The 20404-nt window shown below is 42.2% G+C and overlaps 1 protein-coding gene across 2 annotated transcripts in view; it reads left to right on the top strand.

Annotated features, from left to right (window-relative positions):
• MDGA2 (MAM domain containing glycosylphosphatidylinositol anchor 2) overlaps positions 1-20404 on the top strand; it is a 388607-nt gene that overhangs the window by 347332 nt on the left and 20871 nt on the right. The window contains exon 11 of one of the 2 annotated variants that reach the window (XR_012673750.1): positions 12338-12529. Coding sequence is in view for 1 of the 2 variants with exons in the window: in XM_075150684.1 (XP_075006785.1) it covers positions 12338-12515 (178 nt within the window). In the remaining variant the exon portion in view is untranslated. The remainder of the gene's footprint in view (positions 1-12337; positions 12530-20404) is intronic. The other variant, XM_075150684.1, reaches the window with a different exon arrangement.

The following is a 20404-nucleotide window of genomic DNA, read 5'->3' as shown; positions in this document are numbered from 1 at the left end:
AATGGTCTTCCTATCGCAGATAAAGCTGCTGCTTAATATGCAAAACCACATCCACGCTATTGGCAGTAACACTGCTGGCAGTGCCCAGCTCGCCCGCGACGCGGCCGTGCCGTGTGCTTTGAAGTGTGAGAGTCAGCGCCAGCCCCCTTTCCCAATACGTGAGCTGCGAATTTGACATGTCACTGGGAAGGAATGAGAAAACTTTCTCTGTAAACTAGCCTTAATGTCAGTTAATAATTAACCCGCCTTTTGTGAATGCCTAACAGAACAGGGATTAAAATTTGAAAAACTCTTTTGGTAGATGTCTAGCGGTAGCAAAAGAGCAGGAGAACCTGCTCGCTGGGGTTGGGAACAGTGCAGCTCCTCTTTAATCCCGCAGACTTTAGTGAATTCATCTGGGAACCAGCCAATTTTAAAGCCTGAAAATGGATTCTCTTGGTTTATATCACATATTAATCTGTCTTTAAGGATGAGAAAAAAGATACTGTCTTGAACGCAGCGCCATCACGTTCAAGGTTGTGACTGATCTGAGTCTACACATTAGAGAAGTGCACATTGTGACCCTTACCAAGAGTAAAATCATACCGCCGGCTTCCAGTCAAGGGGTGTTTCCACTGTTTCTATTAAAATGCAAGCAGAGAGGATGCATCTCCAGTCAAGCCAAACATGGCATGGTAGAACCTAACAGAGTTAGGACGTCGTGGGTGATGGTAGTGATGCAGATACTCATTGTGCTGTGGGGAGACCAGGGCCACACGTTACAGTTCTAAGTGCATTTTTATTACCAAGTTCCACAAGAAGAAAAATAATTATTTTTAAAAAGGTTTTTATACTTGTCTTCTTAGTAGTGTTCACATTTTTATTCAAACTGTGGATAACTTTGTTTCAAGAAGAGTTCCAAAACAATACAGAAAACAATAGCCCAGAGAGACAATAGATATTAAACATCAATATGATAATCAGAAAACATCAGCTTTACTGTACTGCTCAGGTGAGTTTTGATCCTGGAGCAGAACAGACCTCAGCCACAGAGAAGGCAAGGTGGCACTGGGGGTGCTGTGGCCATTGCCAGTCCCGAAGTGTTGATGGAGAATACGGTCAGCATGAGGTGCAGCCTCTTACCTGTGAGACCCTTTTGGCACTGTGAGTAGAGTTAGCTGATGGGCACAACACTTCAACTACCATTAATAGCAAGACTGGTGTTTGCTTTTTTGGTTTAAATTGTGGAGTGAGGATGCATTCAAAATAATCAGCAACAAAATTGACACGTGTGACACCATCAGAACATGTGTTTTGTATCACAGTGTAACTCAGGAGACTATAAATCCTCCTGCCTGTAGCATTTATGGAAAAAGTAGTGTAGAGTACGGGAGTTTCCATTTCTCAGGGTCACTGTTGCAGACAGCCTTTCATTTGTAACTATCCTGCTCAACACTCGAATTGAAGGATGAGGACAACCTTGTGTGTCTTTCGTCATGGTGACTGCATAGATTTGGATACCCTCTACTTACTTCAGAAGGTGCTGAGGTCTGCCAAGATGTTGTCTGCGCATAAGGAACATTTTTCTGTCTCATTATAGCTCTCTGAAGAATATTATGACATTAACGTATTCCAGCTTTGGGTTTGGCTTTGGAATTAGTGACCCAGATTCTTCCAATTTTTTTATTTCAAAGCATCCTTTTACGTGTCCCCTGGTCAACCTTTGGAGGCGGCCAAGACTCCTGTAGTTGCTTTCATTAAATGTTCAATGATAAAATGGAGTTCAGTCACGGGGGGAGCCTGAAGCTCATGAAATAAATCAGCAAACTCATATAGCATAGCATGCATCGGGTTAGGAACATCGGCAAATTCAGGATTTTGTGGTAAAAGGCCATGAAACCCTATATGTTGAATGGCCTTGACATTTTCTTGTATGTTTTCAGAGTGCATACAAAAATGGTCCCAAACATCACTTAGAGTGTTTCTACACTCCTGAAAGTTTATCCACCCAGAACAAACCCACTTTTGCACCTCACCTTCAAGCTCTTGCTTCACTCAGCACATGCTCCGTTTTGACTGTAGATATTTTTGTGCTTTTCCATACCAGCTCCTAAGTGGGTGGCTTCACCTGCAGCTCCCGGTGCAGCTCCGTGCCGGCAGCCTGCCGCTGCTCAGAACAGTTCTGGTCCCGTCTGGGCATCACATGGAGGTCTTTCCCTTCCACAGTTTGTCTTTCACCCAAGACAGATTCAGGTAGTTTTTTGTAAATGATAACAGTTAGTGAATCCCGAGTTGCACAAACATTCAAGCAGCGATGAGCGAGTGCTTCCAGCTCTCTGATATTTACTGTCAGCAGGATGAAAGCAAATGAAACAAGTGAGACTTTCCCCGAGCAGACACAAAGGGTCGGCGGCTCCGATCTCCATGGTGGCTGCTCTGCTCCTCAGCAGGCGATAGCCACCTTCCCTGCACCGCCGGCAGCCACGGTGACCTAGAAAACGAACGACTCTGCTTTAAAGAAGTAATAAAAAGTCAACCGGTACCTGTAAACCAGAGAGTAACTTGTTCAAGCTTGTTATTTGAAAGATTACAGTTCCTACCTTTCCTTTATTTTCAGTCTACAGATGTCTGCGGTCCCAGTCAGTTGATAATGGGAAAGTCTCTTCAAACAGCCCGGAGCAGGTCACTTCTCTGTACGCTTCCTTCTGGTCACCGTTTGGCTTTATTGTATTTTTAACTTCTGTTTTCATTCAGCAGCGAAGAGGGTCAGAGGTATTCAAATACATATTATGTGCTCGTGAAAGGGATTTCTGTGAAGGTTGCATGGTCACTGGCTGCAAAAGGGAGTATATAATGTTCTGTCCGTGCCATAGCACAGGTCTCATACCTGTGCATGTACAGGTATGCATCAAATTTGCCACAAAGGAAAAAGTGAACAGGGATAAATTTTATTGCCTTTCTGATTAAAGAAAGTCATACCTATTATAAATACAGAGTTTCCTCTTTGTCTCTGTGTGTAAGGTTGTTAAAAGCAAAGAAACAACAACAAGCTTCCAGCTATGAAATACCCTAAATTACAATTCACCTAGCAAATGGACTGAAGTCTCCTAATTCAAATCTTAAAAGATGTTTTTATTATCATTCATTTGTATGGAAAAACAGAGGCAGTGTATTTTATCTGCTAAAATATCTTTTAGCAGATATTTTGATTTTGCTCTTTTCCTGGGTTACCATTTTACACCCTGCCTTTAAAACCTGAGATGTAATACACATTTAAAGAGGACTTAACCATTGGATCATCTAGCTTCCAGCTTTCGCATACCAGCTTTCCTTAAATTGTTCCAGTCTCTTTCTTCTTCAAATATCAGGCCATAAATTTGGATCATGGACAGATGTTTCTGACATCTGAACGGCTCATCCATCAATTTGTAGCCCATAAAAACTGCGTCTATAACATTCCGCATCTTTGGACCCCGAGCTCCTAGTTACTAAGGACTCGGAGACTTTTAGTTTCTTAAAAAAGAAAAAAAGAGAGACCTTTTTTTATGCTTTTATGTGTACCAAATAAAACCAATTACACAATGTGGTAAATAAGTAAAATGAATGGTAGCAGCAAATACAGAATGATTGTTAATGTAATCCTGCAAGAAGAAAGTTGATTGATTACATGCCTGCGATTGTTCTTATGGATTAGAAGTCAGCTAATTGAAAAAGATTGTGTCAACTGTTAAATGTGCTTTAGATACTCGCTTTTCCAGGCAGGAAAGAGGGAAAGAAGTTGTTTATGGTGTAGCTGTCGTGTCCATATGCCTTGTCTCCTGGTGAAGGGAGGCTGAGCACTGGGTGCTGGTGACAGCAGAAGCAGGTCCTGCCCAGCGGAGGGGTGGCCACATGCCAGCAAACATCTCCAGCCCCATGACAGTGTGCCCCACTCGGGGCACTTTGGCTCAGAGTACGTCCCTGGCTCCAGCAAGCAAACCCCGTGGCGTGCCTGCTCCGGGCCGGGTTTGACCTTGTGGCTGCTGTTGTTTCGGCAGCAGTTGGCATTTGCAGGGGTGCCGAGAGCAGGTACCAGCTCAGCACGGAAACAAATGTGGGGTTTTGGCGGTTCCACTGATTGCATGGGAAAATATTAAAAAAGAAAAGAGATGTCATCAAGAGCAGTGTTACATGATGCACAGTGGAAAATAAACTGATGATGAGTGTGGCAGAACATGCTTTGCAGCTGGCCTTGTTGGTTTTGCCTGAATTACAGATATTTGTCACTGTGAGTCATTTCAGGGCCGTAACTATCCTTTGAAATGAAGATGACACAGGCGCCACTTACCTGATAAGGTTTATGTTCAAAATCAGATAGCTCTGATTATATGGCTGGGCAAAATTGTTAAAGAAGAGCAGCCACTGGATTTCCACAGCAGAAACGAGGCAAACGCTGCACGGGAGTGTTCCCTCTGCGGTGTGCAGATAGAAGAAGTATTTGCCCGTGAACTGAACAGTGCTATTTTATATATATAACTGCTAAAGAAAACTCTTCTTTTATTAAGGAAAATCAATTGTCGTTGTTGTTATAAATTGTAAAGAAATTACTTTAAAGACCACCACAGTTTTTTATAGGAGTATACAGTAGATTAATTTGCATTGCATCCAGTTGTCATTAATTAAAGGGATGCTTGTCTGACTTTTTGAGTCCATGAAGAAATTTATGGTTGAAATCAATAGGCCAAGTACAATGGACTAAGGATGTGTTTATTTTTTATAAACATAACTGTGCATATAGGCAATCAATATTTAATCATCCCATAGGATTAATTTCTCAAGAAATCTATATATTCAAGTCTTTTAGAGAATATAGTGTTTCTCAACAACAGGCAAGGAATAAATACCCTTTCATTGACAGCATAGAGGAGATGGTTTCAGCCTGCTGCAATAAAACGCTGCCACACTTTTACAGTCCCCTTTCTCTGATGTCAGGGAAATACATTTTACTTTTCCGTTAGCTTTTGGGAACAAAGATTTCTAAATATTCAAAAGTAACCAAGAAAAAAGGAGTCCCTGTGAAGCCTTCTGTGCTCTGGATTGACTGAACATAGGTATGCTCCGCTAAGTTAATTACAGGTCAGGCACACAATAATGCTAATAAATGCTCCGGGAACTAATGTGATTCTTCCTCAGTGCTTTACAAGTATTCACAAGCCATTGGAAAACTGTTGTTTCAGCTTGGTCAAAGTAAATTGCCCAAAATGTATTTCATCCTTATCTTTGTAAGGCAAATGGCTTTGATTATAAGAATTTTCCTCATCAAAAATTCTTTTCCAGTTTAAAGCTCTGGACACATGAATTGATATGCAGGCAGATGTCCTACTGTTGTGTTTGCTTCTGTATTCTCTCTTTGAAGCATCAATCTTGACTTTTTAATATAAAAAGGCACAGCCTGTATGTTAGGGAGAGGCTGTACAGGTGATTTTGAGGAGGTGGGTGATGCGGATTTGGCTCCTTCTCGTTCAAGGGAGCCAGAGGAGATGCCCAGAGCTCTGGAGGCAGACAGGCACTGCTGCAGGAGCAGGGGCAGAGGGTTGGGTTCTTCTTGGTGCTTTAATGCCAAGCAGTGAGTGACCAAGAGCTTTGAGTTCCTCTTACATGGGGTCTGGCTTTGCAGACCCTCCCCACTTTCGGGCTAGTTTGAACCACCTTAAGCTTAAGGCATTGTAGGAATATAAATCCTATTTTTAGGGTGTCTTGGGCATTTCAGTGTTGGTGTTAGGTGCCTCAGCATCATGCAGACATTTAAAAATGTTGTGCTAGAAAATGCTTCTTCCTCCAGCTGGTTGCATGGCTCTCTGACTCCATATAGATTTGTGTCCTGATTTCAGCTGGGATAGAGTTAAATTTCTTCCTAGTGCTGTGTTTTCGATTTAGTATGAGAAAAATGTTGATAACACACTGATGTTTTAGTTGTTGCTAAGTACCCTGCTAGTGAAGGACATTCAGCTTCCATGCTCTGCCAAGTGCGCAAGAAGCTGGGAGGGAGCATAGCCGGGAAAGCTGGCTCAGCTGGCCAATGGGGTATTCCATACCATGTGACGTCATGCTCAGTATATGAATGGTAGGTGTGTTCCAGGAAGTAGCTATCGCTACTTGGTTATCGGTCAGCGCGGGTGGTGAGCAATTGCATTGTGCATCACTCATTTTGTATATTCTATCTTTCCCCCTCCCCCCTTCCTATTCTGTTCTATTAAACTGTCTTTGTCTCAACCCATGAGTTTTCTCACTCTAAGCCTTCCGATTCTCTCCCCGTCCCACTGCGGGGGAGGGGGGGTGGGAGCGAGCGAGCGAGCGGCTGCGTGGTGTTTCGCTGCCTGCCAGGTTAAACCACAACAATCTGACTTTCTTTTTTCCCTGTATCCGATCAGCAAGTAAAGGAGCTCAACCGCTAGGCGTATTTTCAACAGTTTTAATATTTGCCAGCCAAGGATGCCGTCGCTGTTTCACAGCAGGGTTGGGAAGCGGCTCCGCGGTGGTGCCCAGGGGTCCGACAGGGATGTCCCAGACTCTGGGAGTGATGCCTCCATGCAGCCGCTTCACTTCCAACACAACTGTCGGGCTTATTTTCCTAATGGAAAGGGAAGGTGGAAAGCTGAATGTGGCAAAAGCTGTGCAGATACTGATTTTCTTTATTTATTTGTTCAACAGCTGAGCTGAAAAATCAGGCAAGGAGACATTTTAGAATCATAGAATCATTAAGGTTGGAAAAGACCTCTAAGATCATCGAGTCCAACCATCAACCCAACACCACCATGCCCACTAAACCATGTCCCTAAGCACCACATCTACACGTCTTTTAAATACTTCCAGGGATGGTGACTCCACCACTTCCCTGGGCAGCCTGTTCCAAGGCCTGACCACTCTTTCAGTAAAGAAATTTCTCCTAATGTTCAATCTAAACCTCCCTTGGCGCAACTTGAGGCCATTTCCTCTCGTCCTATCGCTGTTACTTGGGAGAAGAGACCGACCCCCACCTCGCTACAACCTCCTTTCAGGTAGTTGTAGAGCGCGATGAGGTCTCCCCTCAGCCTCCTCTTCTCCAGGCTGAACACCCCCAGTTCCCTCAGCCGCTCCCCATCAGACTTGTGCTCCAGGCCCTTCACCAGCTTCGTTGCCCTCCTCTGGACACGCTCCAGCACCTCCATGTCCTTCTTGGAGTGAGGGGCCCAAAACTGAACACAGGATTCGAGGTGCGGCCTCACCAGTGCTGAGTACAGGGGCACGATCACCTCCCTGCTCCTGCTGATACAGGCCAGGATGCCATTGGCCTTCTTGGCCACCTGGGCACACTGCCGGCTCATGTTCAGCCGGCTGTTAATCAGTTTGTGTCAAACCTAGTGACAATTTTGAGATGCTTAGGTTTTTTCTGGTTTCCATGGTAAAAATAAGAATTAGAACAGAGCTGGTGTTGATTGCAAGGCAAAAGATGTGTGTTGCTTTCTATGGAGAAATACCAATATCCAGTACTGGCTTAGGATGCATAATACTGAAATGAAAAATCAAATTGTTTTGCTTTCAGAATGAATAAAATAATGAGCTGCTTCATTGCTTTTGTTTGGGTGGTTGTAGAAAAGGGTGATGATCTAAAGCAGCAACTGAATTTGATACAAATTCATGACTAGTTTTGGTAATTGTAAACTTTAAACATGAAGTATTAATTATAACAATTATTTGCTGAAGTCTCTGTTTCAGTATTTCCTTATCCAAAGACGAGGTGTAATAGGGAATATTTTTGCTGGAAGGATTCAGAAGTACCTCTAAGCAATGGCTAGCTAACTTCAAACACTTGCCAGAAAGTCAGTATTAGCTCACACAACTGGAAGCACAGTTTTGTTAATACAGCACTCAGAAATGTAATTTGCAACCAACGTGATGGCATAAAACATGTGGCTTAAAAAACCACTAATGAAGTCTATTTCAAAAATTTTTTTTTTTTAATGTTGAAAATTAGGTAATTTTCTCTGAAGTTTTATGTTTCTCTGATTCTTAATTTTTGTGAAAGGGACAGACACAATCATGAAAGTATGTTCGGTGGTATACCGCTCACTTTAGGGGCATAGTCAATGGTTTTAATCTTCCTTGCGAAGATTGCTTGTATTCAACTTGATAGTTTGATTTAAAAAAAAATAAAATAAAATAAAAATTGGAATCCATTGCAAAGAACAGCAGCAATAATTACATTGGAAGTAAGATCAGGGAATTTTCCTTCAAAGGACCAGCCGCCTTCGTGAGGTCTGCAGAGCAGTTTCTGTTCCAGTATATTAGCACCACTTAAATTTTTGGGGGAGCTGTTCAGGCAAAATAAAAAAAAAAAAATATATAGACCTTAAGTTTCCATTTGTGGGCTGAATTAGTTGCATATAAATTTGTTCCCCATTTGTGAATTCTGTAAATTACTGCTTATCATTTTCATTTTAAAATCAGGTACGTATTTCAGATAAAACGCTCAGTCCTCATTATAAAGCTTTTGAGAAATTGTGCCAGGAACTGCACTAGGGACCTTGTTGTAATCACTGTCTATAAAGATATGGTGAGTTCAGCTCCTACCACAGTTTGGTATGGTCAGAAATACTGGGTAGAATGGAGTTTCTCAAGAATTTTTTTTTTTTAATGATTTTTTCTTTCAGTATGGGAGCAGGGATGTCTGAATTAAAAGGTTTCTCTTTGAGAAAAAAATTCTCATTTACCTTGGTCATTTTTGCATTTTTAGATGTCCTTGAGGGACATTTTAAAATAGCTATGTTGAATTTAGAAAATGTATAAGTTGTTTTTTAGAAATACAAACCCAAAAATACTTGCACATTTAAAAGAGAAGATCAATTTATTTGACTGGCTAGGTAACTTGGTAAGTTTACGAACATTCACAAAGGCTTGTTTCCAGTTTTCTCCCCTTAGAGCGGCAGCTTTTCTCTGGAAGCACTTTCCAGTGCGACTGCGCGAGGTGTGGCGAGCATCCATCCACACGGGTCCAGCGAGAAGATCCATATGGGCAAATTTCCCACGCTTTAAAAATGCGATCTAAATCTTATCGTTAATATGCTTAATATCTTGTCTGCTGCACACTCACCTCCTTCCTCTCAAGGACAACGGTCTTCCTGAGACAAGGCTTATCTGTTACTGGGAGCGCTCCCTGACAGCCCGTGAAGGTGCACGGTGCCTTATGCATTATTCAATGTATACGGAAGGTCCCGGTGCCCCTTCTGTTTGTTTCTGCAGTGTTTTAAATAATCTGTGATCGTTTAATGCGGATCGGAATTCAATGGCTGTTTTACCCGGCGTGCACGAGAAGCAGAGCCTTGTCCTTGCGCCTTCACGCACTTTTCCACGCTTGGCGTTGTCCAGCACTTGTCACTTCTTTCCTGAGCGCTCGAGTTTCAGCGATGCCTGGAAGGTTTCTTTGAGATGGGAGCAGGAGAGGTGTGCGTGGCACAAAAAAAGGACTGCTCGTGGGCAGGGCAGAGGACAGGAGGAACCGTTGCCCTACTGTGTGCCGATGTTTGCTTCCCGAGCTGTGGGATGTCAAAATAGCACACTGCAACGCCTGGGTGAAGCAGGTGTCCGTGGCATGTTCTTATTCATGGGTATCTGAAGAAGAGAGAAGGAGAAAAGACTGAATTTCTGTCCTTGGGTTTCATCGTCTGTTTTGTGGATCTCAGCACTTAGGTACAAAGAGCCGTGAAAGAGGTGGCATCTAACAGAATCTGTCAAATTGACATTTTTCATGACCTTCACTGGGAGATCTTTTAAGATACAATATAAATGCATATATTTTCAGTATCTTTATTACCTTTAATAACTCTTTGTAGTGTAGTAGCCTTGGAAAACCACTAAGAGAGGAATGCTCCACGGTTCCAGGCTGTGTACAAAGTTGTGGTGGACATTTCATTAATGCTACCTTAGGAAGTGGGTCATTTTAATGCTTGCAACAGGGAAGAGGTGATGCTGCTTGGGGTGGACACTCAGGTGGTGCTGCTCGGGGCAGACACTGTAGGTTGCGGAGCTGCAGCATCTCTGGGCTCAGCAACTCGCAGCCCCCGGCCCCGCGCTGGCATGCCCACGCTCCTCAGCAATGCACTTACCTCTTGTCCTGCTCTTCACCCACACGTCCATCGAAAGCTTTCTGGTACAAGGGCCAGGTTTCAAAGGCAGGCTGCCGCCCTGTGCACGTGCAGGATTTGTATTAAGTGATGTACCTCTGCCTTGCACATCGGGCAGGCAGCAGTGTGGCTTTTTCCATACAGTAACTTGTTTTTACATTTCTAACCTAATCTGAGAATTTTTCCCTAGTGTTTCTCCTATGCATGACTTAACCCCTGCAGGGCCAGCCCTGAAGAGCCAGCTGAGCCTATAGCATGGCTGACCCAGCACATGCAAGAGCAGAAGCCCTGAAATAACATCTCACATGCACTCAGGGTTGGTCTGACTCAAGCCCTGCAGAGGCGCAAAGCGCAGTAAAACACACACTGACTTTGGTGGCAGCAAAGCGATGCTGATGTCTAGGGCTGTTCCATCATCCCAACTTTCTTAAGAATTCTTGCTTTTTTGCTTCGCGGTCTGAGTTTTATTTAATGGGCATATAGCTGTGCTTGTGTAACATACTTTAACGACAGAGGTATTGACATCTCTGTCCACTGCTATGAATTTAAAGCTTGGAGTCTGTTAATATTGCTGCAAATGTAGTTTATTTGGATGAAATGTGGTAGATTTAGTACTAGATTTCAACAATTTCAAGGTACATTTTTATTGCATCAGCAAATTAAAGTTTTGGAATAATGGGTTTTCTGTCCTTAATTAACTCTGTATCGGTGAACATGTAATAGGTAAGAACTTCAGTGCACTGACAGGCGTAGTAAGCTTAGTGGAACATCTCATTTTAGCATCACTGCACCTGTACAGTTGTCTTGGGATGTGTGGTAAATATTTAATGATTTTTCCTTTGTTTTCTGCAGATAGTGTCTGTAATAAGGCAGAGTATCTGCAAGTAATATTGCAATGTCAAGTCACTCTGCTGCCCAAAATGTGTATGATTTTTGCTTGTCTATAAACTAGTTAAAGTAATGTGGCACTCTTCTTGTGATGCCTTCTTCTTAATTAGATTTTTTCTTTTCTTTTCATTTCTTGGTAAGGCATATAAATAAAAGAAATTATAGATTTTGATGTTGAAAACACAGTTGAAACACTGTGCAGTCTATAAAGCACAAAAATCTATGCCTTGCTTTTTTTTAATAAAATAGCCTCTTGTTTGCTCATATTGACTTTCATTGTTCTCTGAAATCCATCTATCTTTGAGACTACACGGATTGCTGATAATTATGCGCTAGGGCCATTAATGACTGGCCTATTTCTTTCTCACTCATCAACAAAAGTGGTAAGTGCTTGGAAATCAAACTGCATTTCAGTTCTTCAGTATGCACTTCTTAGCTTCAAATGATGCCCCAAATGACAGCTGTGAAACCTCGTTGCCTCTAATGAGGAGGCAGCACCCAGCTCACGGAGCCGCGGCTGTCCCAGCCCGGTGTGCACAGTGACAGAAAACACAGTGACAGAAAACACGCCTGCCACTGCAGTTGGCCGATGTTATTTAAAAATCAGGGAGGGAATGGGGCTGCTAGACATGAGGAGCCAATTTACCTGGTCAGGTTTGAAGGGAGAGCATTTGAGAGCTGGTAAATTCAGCCTCACTAAGCTGATGAAATGAACCGAGGTGAACAGCATTTTTTTTTTAAGGAAGAAAAAGATTATTTAACATTTTAAAAAATGGGTTTGAAACATAAGGGCACGTCTGCAAAGAAATTCAGGCTCCTAAAGATGGAAGAATTCAGTGAGATTTTGAGAAATGCCACAGCATCTGCTGGGATGCTTGGGTGCTTACACGCCATCACAAATCGGGCGCTTCGTCCCTTGCTGTGGTCTCTGGTGAGTGTCAGAAATCCTCCTGAACTGAATTAACACCGCGCTTCTCCTGCATGCAGCAAACTTCGGAGCGCTGCACAGCGCCTGCGGCCGTTGGGCTGCCCGAGGCTTGGTGCGGGACCTGCACGGGCAGAGGAGGGACAGGCAGATGTCAGGCAGGGGTGGCCTCTTGATAAGATGAGTTTGCAATCTGTCATCCCATCTATCTGTTGCAGAAATGCTCAGTAGTGGGTTATTTCAGAGAGGTTCGCGTTCTTGCTGTATCTCTAATCCTCCTGGGTTGTTTGAAGGTTTAAGGAAGCACCTGGGGTTACACAGGTCTGCGCGTGCTCCCATCATTTCTCAGGTGAAGACAACATCTATCCCAAAAGCTCTGACATTTGCATCCTTCTTTTGATTTTAGGCTGGACAACAGCGTTGGTGGGAACAGGAAATTACAGTGAATGGAAATATTCAAAAGGGAGAATTAATTACCTACAACCTAACTGAGCTGATCAAGCCAGAGGCGTATGAAGTCCGTCTAACGCCCATCACCAGATTTGGGGAGGGGGACTCAACTATTCGGGTCATCAAGTATAGTGGTAAGAAGTCCTTCGTGTACAAGCAAATGCGTTGCGTTGCGTTCTGCACAATTCGGTCTGCTGTACAGGTTACGGCTGCGCTGGGTTGCACTGTGTAAACTGATTGCCAGTCCTGCAAATAATGCTGCAAGGGACGAGTGTGGGCTTCCAGGAAGGAGGATTCTGGGTAGAACGGGGTAGAAATGATAGTCTCCACCTCTGGAAAGTTTCACAATTAAAAAAAAAAAAAAAAATCTCTGAACAACTAAAATACAAAATCATATCGAAGTTTCTGTGAAAAAAAGGAAAAAAATAGAATCAATTAATGTTAGCTTCATGGAATAGCTCATTTCAAGAGTTTTGCAGAAAAATCTACAAAACAAATAATATTCTGAAGGTGTCAAATCAGTGTTTTGATATCATCAAAATACTTTTTTTCCCCCAGAATGAGCACTTTTTGAGAAGTTTTTATTTGAATGTGAATGATTTAAAAAAAAAAGAAGTGACCATTTCTAGTTCTATGCAAGTGGAAAATGTCCTCTAAAAGGTCATGCCGTGACAAAGATTTGTCCACTTTAATCTAACAAGAATAATACAGTATTCTTGCATCCTTCCACTCAGTCTCCCAGCATTACCAGGAAGTAATTCCTAGAGCTCTGAAAGATCCTCAAAATACCTTTCTTAGGGTATTTACTTAATGAATAACTGAATCACTTGTTTTTCTTCTGTAATAATTACAATGAATGGGCAAGAGGTACCTTAGAGAGAAGGTAGCTCTACTGAAGATATCATTGTGCAGTTTGCAATGGGCACCTGATGTGCTGAGCGGAGTTTTTATAATTGAAAAAGGGAAGTGTGTGCCAGGGGGAGATGTTTGTAAACATGGAATCATGAAAGTATGAGTTTATCATTTGGGGACAGACTTTTTAATAGGGCCTGTAGCGATGATAGGACAAGGGGGGGTGGTTTTAAATTGAAAGAGGGGAGATTCAGACTAGATATAAGGAAGAAATTTTTTTCCACCACCACGATGAGGGTGGTGAGACACTGGCACAGGTTGCCCAGAGAGGTGGTAGATGCCCCATCCCTGGGAACATTCCAGGTCAGGTTGGACGGGGCTCTGAGCAACCTGGTCTAGTTGAAGATGTCCCTGCCCATGGCAGGGGGGTTGGACTAGATGGCCTTTAAAGGTCCCTTCGAACCCAAACCATTCTGTGATTCTATCATGAGGAACCTTGCTAATCCTGCAGGACAAAAGCCAGGTGACACACAGGTCAAGTCACAGCTAGTCACATAGGTCCAATTGCTCCAGGAGTTGGATCCAACAGTAATTAGTGCTATAGAGATACCTAAGAGAGCCCAAAGCAGGAAAACACATGCAGCAGAAGGCCCAAAAGCAACCTACAGATCAAGAATTGCTTTCAAAAATCATTATCAAATAATTTAAAATAGTGAACAAATCTGAAAAAAAATTAAATGTCTTGTGCATCGTATGTGCAATTCTTCATGATCGATGATTAGCTCAGCCCTACTCAATCTCATCATAAATTATTTTTATCACTGTATTAATATCAAGGGAAAAAATTACATTAAACAATCTTAAACATCAATTCCAAAGAACTTATTTGCACATTTCACTAAATGCCAGATCTGCTTAGGTTTCACCTGTTACTGGAAAGTGTTTGCAAAGTCTACGTTTCCGAAAGCTCATGAGAACAAAATCTCAATTAAAAGAAGGACTTGTTTACTAAATCTATGAACATACAAATGAGGAGAAGATGGTCATTCTGCTGCAATTCCTGTTGGTCTTTGACTCCTGGTTGGGCCTCTTTACCCTAGTAAGTGCCTATTTTCTGACACTAGCGGTAGAAGTCCAATCTCTTTGGGGCTCCTCGCATGCACAAGGGAAAGACCCAGGGTCTTCCCGAAGGTGGTCAGAAGTAGAAGCTTCATTCAGACATTTGGGATTTCTCTGCAGCAATCCCAATCTCTCTGTGCTGGCCGTGATAGGGAGACTTGTGTGCTCACAGCCAGCTCGTGCCAGGCATCCACTGCCTGCTTCTGTGGACCTCGAAATTTCTCCAATGACTTAAATACTGACCAGTGCTCCTATAAGGAGAAAAAACCACCAGTTAGGTCACTCAGTCACTACTGCTCTTTTTTGGTGGTGGGTGTACCCTGGCAGGTCTCAGGAGGTTGATTGAGGTCTCGGTCATGGCTCACAACCAAGCTGAGTTTGAGGTTTCAATGAAACATTATGTGATTTACATTTCTAGCCCCTGGCTGGCAGGAAGAACATTCCCATGCAGCATAAAAGCTGTATTTTGTCTACTGCAAATTTTTCTGCTAGAATCTGCCATTAGCGCAGATGTGAATAACATCCCATTTCAAACGCGCTGATGAGGTGCCAATGCAAAATCCAGCCGCCCAGGAGAGAGGAAGCCGTTGCCTTGTGCCCCAGATGGAGAGATGCTTTCGGAGCAATACTCAGTGCTATTACTCTGCCGCCGAGTAATAGCTTCAGAAATCATGAGCCAGCTGCTAATCAATAAGATAAACCTAAAGTGACTTCCCTTTGAAGAGGGATCCCAGGACCGCTGAGGCTTTGTGTGCTTAAAATATGCATTTTATCTCAGCATTCGTGCAATGACTATGGTGTCAGCAAACTGTTACCAGGCTAATTTTAAGGTTTTTATAGCTTCAGCTATAAAATAATGATATCACGTACATTATTATAGTGCAAATCCGATACTTATACTCTGAAATGCTGGAGTCTTAGAAAAGCAGTTAATGGGCTAGCAGGATGCACAGCAGCAGGCCTGCATTGATGTAAGAAATAATTATAAACATTACCCAGAAAATAAAAGACATCATGCGAATGTTTCTTAAAAGGAGAACTAAGATCATTTTTTACATTTTTCTCCCATTACGTTTTTTTTAATTGTGAGACCTCAGGCAAGGAGGAAAAGATATGACTTTTCATATTTTCAGGGGGATTTTGTGTGCCTCTGTGTTCAGTGTTGATCAGTACCCCAGAATCACGCTGGCCTCTAGCAGTGTCAGCTCTTCTTTCTCATCCCACCACTTTAGGAATATGCTTTTTGAAGGACCCAGGACCATGTGCATTCAGGTCTTCAATATCTCTGAGGATGGAGACTTCACAATCTCTCTGGGCAACCTGTTTGGTGCTCGATCACCCCTAGAGTAAAAAAAACTTTTTCCTTAGGTTTAAAATGCACCAATGTATTTATATTGCTGGTGAGGATTCCCATTGCAAACATTTTTTCCCTTATTTTTTTAAACTTCAAGCAGGCTAATAGGATTTCACCCCATTTTAAAGAAATGCAGTGTGAAAAGCAGATCAGACACGTCATAGAGTTGCTAAAAATGGTAGCAGTGTCTTTTGCCGTTAAGAAATGCATTAACTTTTGCAGTTGAGTTTAATTTTTGTGCAAGTAGAGGATAGATAGGCCATGCACTACCTAGATTTTACTTTGACAGCTTAAGCTTGTCTTTTGTAGTAGGACAATCTTGGGTAGGTACCGCACAGAAATGATTTCTCAGATTAGTTGTAAAGTGTGTAAGGATCAACATGACATTTCTAGCGCATTGGTTGCGTTTGCTGCCTTACTAGAGAGGAGAAGGTTTCTCCAGATTTCTTCTAGGGGATGAATCACCCTCTGGACATGCCCATAGCTCTCCAGTGACTTTAGAGACACTCCAATGACACTCTCAGATGAGGTGTCTAACTTGTAGATTGCTAAAGTTAAGCCACATTAATCCTACCTGTGAAGTCGGTTTTATTGGGTTACACTCCTTTGTACGTGATGCAGAGCACATCACCTTTTAAATTAAAACCCACGACTGGAGATCAACGTGGAAATTGCTAATATAGAAAAATAACAGCTTCCAATGCGCTAGCCTGCTGGTAGCCATCTGAATGTCCAAAACAAGGAGACTATTAAAGCAGGAAAACCTCAGTAATGAGCTCTTTACAGTACACCCTGCCATCCCAAGTGGGAACTGTAAATACAAAATAAAAACTCCACAATCTCCAAGCCCATGAATCAAAAACTTACCCATGGTGCAAGCATTTCGGAGGGAAATCCCTTGCCTGCCATGAATTATTCTCTCCTCTGCACGCCGAAAGGATGGGAGAAAAGAGCAATCATCACAGTAGGAGCGACATTGATAATTACAGCCAAACATCACTTGACAAATTCTTTGGTAGATACATATGTTACTCTGCTAGCGAACACAGTCTGACGAGTAAATACAAACAGGGCAATTTAAGTAGCACTAATGAGTGTTTTGTCGGCTAATACAAAACAGGTATGTCTCGTAGTAACAGTTTAAAAATTATCTCCGTCACTTTACATAAATCTATGTCAGCCTGTTTGATACGAACTGGCTGTAAAATCCTCCAACTACTCCAATTAAAACTTCAGCACTCGCTGTTTAGATATGCACTTATGTTTAAACATTTTTAAAGTTAAACAGTCATTAAAGAAGCAAGTTTAGCTCTCTTCTATGGAAATAGCCAACAACCCGTTACTGCTATTGGTACACAGAGTCAGCCCCTTGCGACAGCAGCAGATAGGTGATGGGGGCCAGTTGCTTTGTAGTCCAGCTTGCTTATTTTCATGTGAGGTTTAGACACTCCCCAGATTCTGTATGGAAGAAGAGTATATAATTGTGGTTATTTATTATTATTATTATTATTATTATTATTATTATTATTATTATTATTATTATTATTATTATTATTATTATTATTATTCTAGCCCCAGAAAAATAAAATTGATACCAAATAGGGCATAAATTATAGGATTTATAAGTTTGCACTGGCATACGTTTCCAGTATTATCCAGTGTTATAAGTAGTAAGTTAAGATAGTTGCTATTATGGGAGGAAGAAAGCTTTGTCCTTGTAGGGTACCAATATTTACAGTGAAGATTGCTTTTCCTGTGCAAACCAAATGCTTAGGGGTATGGGCTCTTGATCTTGATTAAAGCTTTTAGGTACTGGTTGTAATTACCACAAGTAACCAGTTTCCAGTGGTAAAAAACATAGCAGCTGAACATCTAGCATGCTTCTACTTACCTGTGGCTTTACGTTCTGCATAGTTAGGAAAGCTTGGTTTGCAGCTATTTTTTTAAAGGAGGGACATAATGTTGCAGTCTCTGAAGGCCACCTCACTTGTAAGCTGAACGAGTATTTGCGTTGGGAAGGATCTGTGGGAAATGTAATTGTCTTTGCATATATGCAGTTGCACCTAATAGAAGGGGGAGCCTTAAGGAAAACCATTCAGCCCACATTTTTCTTCTGTGACCTGCGCAAATACAGATCACCGAAAAATAAAATCATCCAGCCAACGGAAATTCCAGCAGGTTTTATTCTCTGCTTGCTGGAGGAACAGCAGGAAGATTAAGGGATCATCCGTCTTGGCTCTAACCAAGCTCAAACATTTCATGACACTTTGTTCTTCTCCCGAGATTCTCCGCTCACAAAACCTTCCTCCCAGCAGGAGCCAGGGTCAGCTGAGCAGAGCAGCAGTAACCCTCTGAGGTGCACAGATTTTCCAGACATTTCAAAGTCAGCCTTGGGAATTTACTCCCTCAGTCATCCATTAATTTCCCTTTATGGCTAATTTAACTTCCTACCTGTGTGTTGTGCACACAGCAACCTTCCCTTTCCGCAGTGAGAGCTAGAGCCGTTACACGTTGTCTTAGAGCAGCGTGCTGTATTACTTAGAAGAGTGGGCTTTCTTTCTTGGTTGTGGTGGGGGATTTTTCCTAGTTTATGATGTTAGATAAGTTCAGCCTAACTGCTTTAATTTGTTTTTTTGCTTTTGTCAATCAGTGTGAACTGAAGCTAGTTTGGCAAGAAGCCTTTTTTGCTCTGCTGTGAGCAATCTGAATAGCATGACTCGAGGTTACACGCTGATGATAGTTTCCATAAAAGCCTGTACGATTAGTTACAAATCAAGCTTCAGTAAATGTAGTTTCCAGCAATTTCAGCTAATTCCAAGTTCAATCACTCAAGGATTTCACAAAATGAATGTTTCTTGTAGAATGAAAGGTAATTTGTTGGTAAAAGCTATGAGGTTATCTAACATAATGTAATGACTAAGTTTCTTAAGAAGATTGAACTGGGGCAAATCACTGTTCATTTTTTTCAGAGAAGGCAAGATAAAATGGCAGAGTTGCTAATTTAGAGCTGTTTTGAAAACTTCAGGTTGAATCTAGAGCTACACAGAATCCGTGGCTGGGGTCACAAACCAAGAGTTCATGTCTGTAACCGTGGCATGGGAAGAGCAGCAAGAAAACATGGAGCAACACTCTACTGAAGTGTGGCGTTACCAGATGTACCCATGATTTGGAGATAAAATTTTATGTCAAATTTTCTGTTAATAACATGCAATTCCAACTGTGAGCTTAGCATCCTTCTGTTTCTCACATGTGTAAGGGCTTATAGCAGAAGGGTCCTGGTTCCTAAGTCATCCATCCTCAAATCTGCAAACAGGTAGCGCAGAACTGCAGACTAATTTCTCTTTCAAACCCCATTTCCCGTCTTTAGCATTGTACAGGTTACTCTGGACCTAAACCTGGGTAGCCATTCCCCTGGTTAAGATATCTGTAGGCACTATTGAGGTTTGACTTTCATTCTGTTTCAGCCTATTAAGGTATTAAGTAGATGAACTTCAATATTAAAGAATTATGGATGTAGAGGGTTTTGTAATTTTGCCAAGGGTCTGTGAATAAGAGCGCCAGTTTTATCAGCTTCCCCAAAGATTCCCAGTATTCAATAATCCTGCCATGTCATGCGGGGCATTGCACAGACCCATAAAAGAACAAACAGAAATAATATTTTTCAGCAAAGTTATCTCAAGGCTTCTCTGCAATGTTGGCAAAATTATTTTTGATGCCTCCCAAGGTGAGGGGTCAGCATGGGCTGCTCCTGCCATGGGATGGGGAGTGGGCAGAAGTGGGATGCAGAAAGGTGGGATGCTGCACTGATGCTCCTCTGTCTCTGAGAGCCCCAGGAGAGCAGCATCTAGGACCCAGCCGTGCTGGTGGGTCCCTGTCCTGGTCGCTGAATGTGGCTCCTCCAGCAGGCACGGGGTGTGCTGGCACTGCTGGCAGCTTTTTAGGACAGCACACTTCACCTTCCTTGGTTGTCTTAAATTTCTTTCAAGTATATCCTCCCTAGAAGAGGGTTTATGTGCCAGAAGACTCTCATGTTTTTTTTCTTTGTTGTGTCTCTTGGTCTAATGAGATCAAACCTCTACTCACAAATTTGCTGTGTTTATGTTTTCTGCTATTCAAAAGGAAAATTGGCATTTCTAAGAAGAATGCAAGTGCTGTCTGTTTCTTAAGACTCATATGTACACAGACATCTTAAATTGAAGATTAGTATTATTCATTGAGTAGAAGGGGTAATTCATTATGTTAAGTGTTCTTGAACAATGCCAAAAGGAAATTTTAAGTGATGAGCAAGGTCCAATGCAGAACCTCTGGTTTTGACAAATTCATCCTTTCCGTAGTTTTTGTTGGATTCCTGTACAAAGGCATCACCCTGGAGTTTTGCTGTGCAGCTGTCCCCATCCTTACGATATCTGTGCCAATAATCTAGGTTGGATGCTTAATTACAGCATCTTGTTCCCCAAGGTGCAGGTACTAGTGATGGAGCGTACCTACCGTGGATGGGAGAGGCTATCGCTTCTCCCTGAAATCGTTGCCTTGGGATTGCCAGGGAGCCACAAATTTTCCTCAAAAAGCAAGTTACCAGTTTTGCTGGCTGTCTCAGTGCAGGAGCTGTGATCAAGGTCCTGAGGGGGAGGGAACAATGGGAAATTTAGGATAATCTGAATATTGATGAATTAGAATTTCTTCTTTGTGCTAATTTTA

This window comes from Calonectris borealis, chromosome 5 (assembly GCF_964195595.1).
Source record: "Calonectris borealis chromosome 5, bCalBor7.hap1.2, whole genome shotgun sequence".
In the NCBI taxonomy this organism is placed as follows: Eukaryota; Metazoa; Chordata; class Aves; order Procellariiformes; family Procellariidae; genus Calonectris; species Calonectris borealis.
Note: the sequence above shows the minus strand (reverse complement) of the source record. Positions and strands in the feature narration are given on the sequence as shown.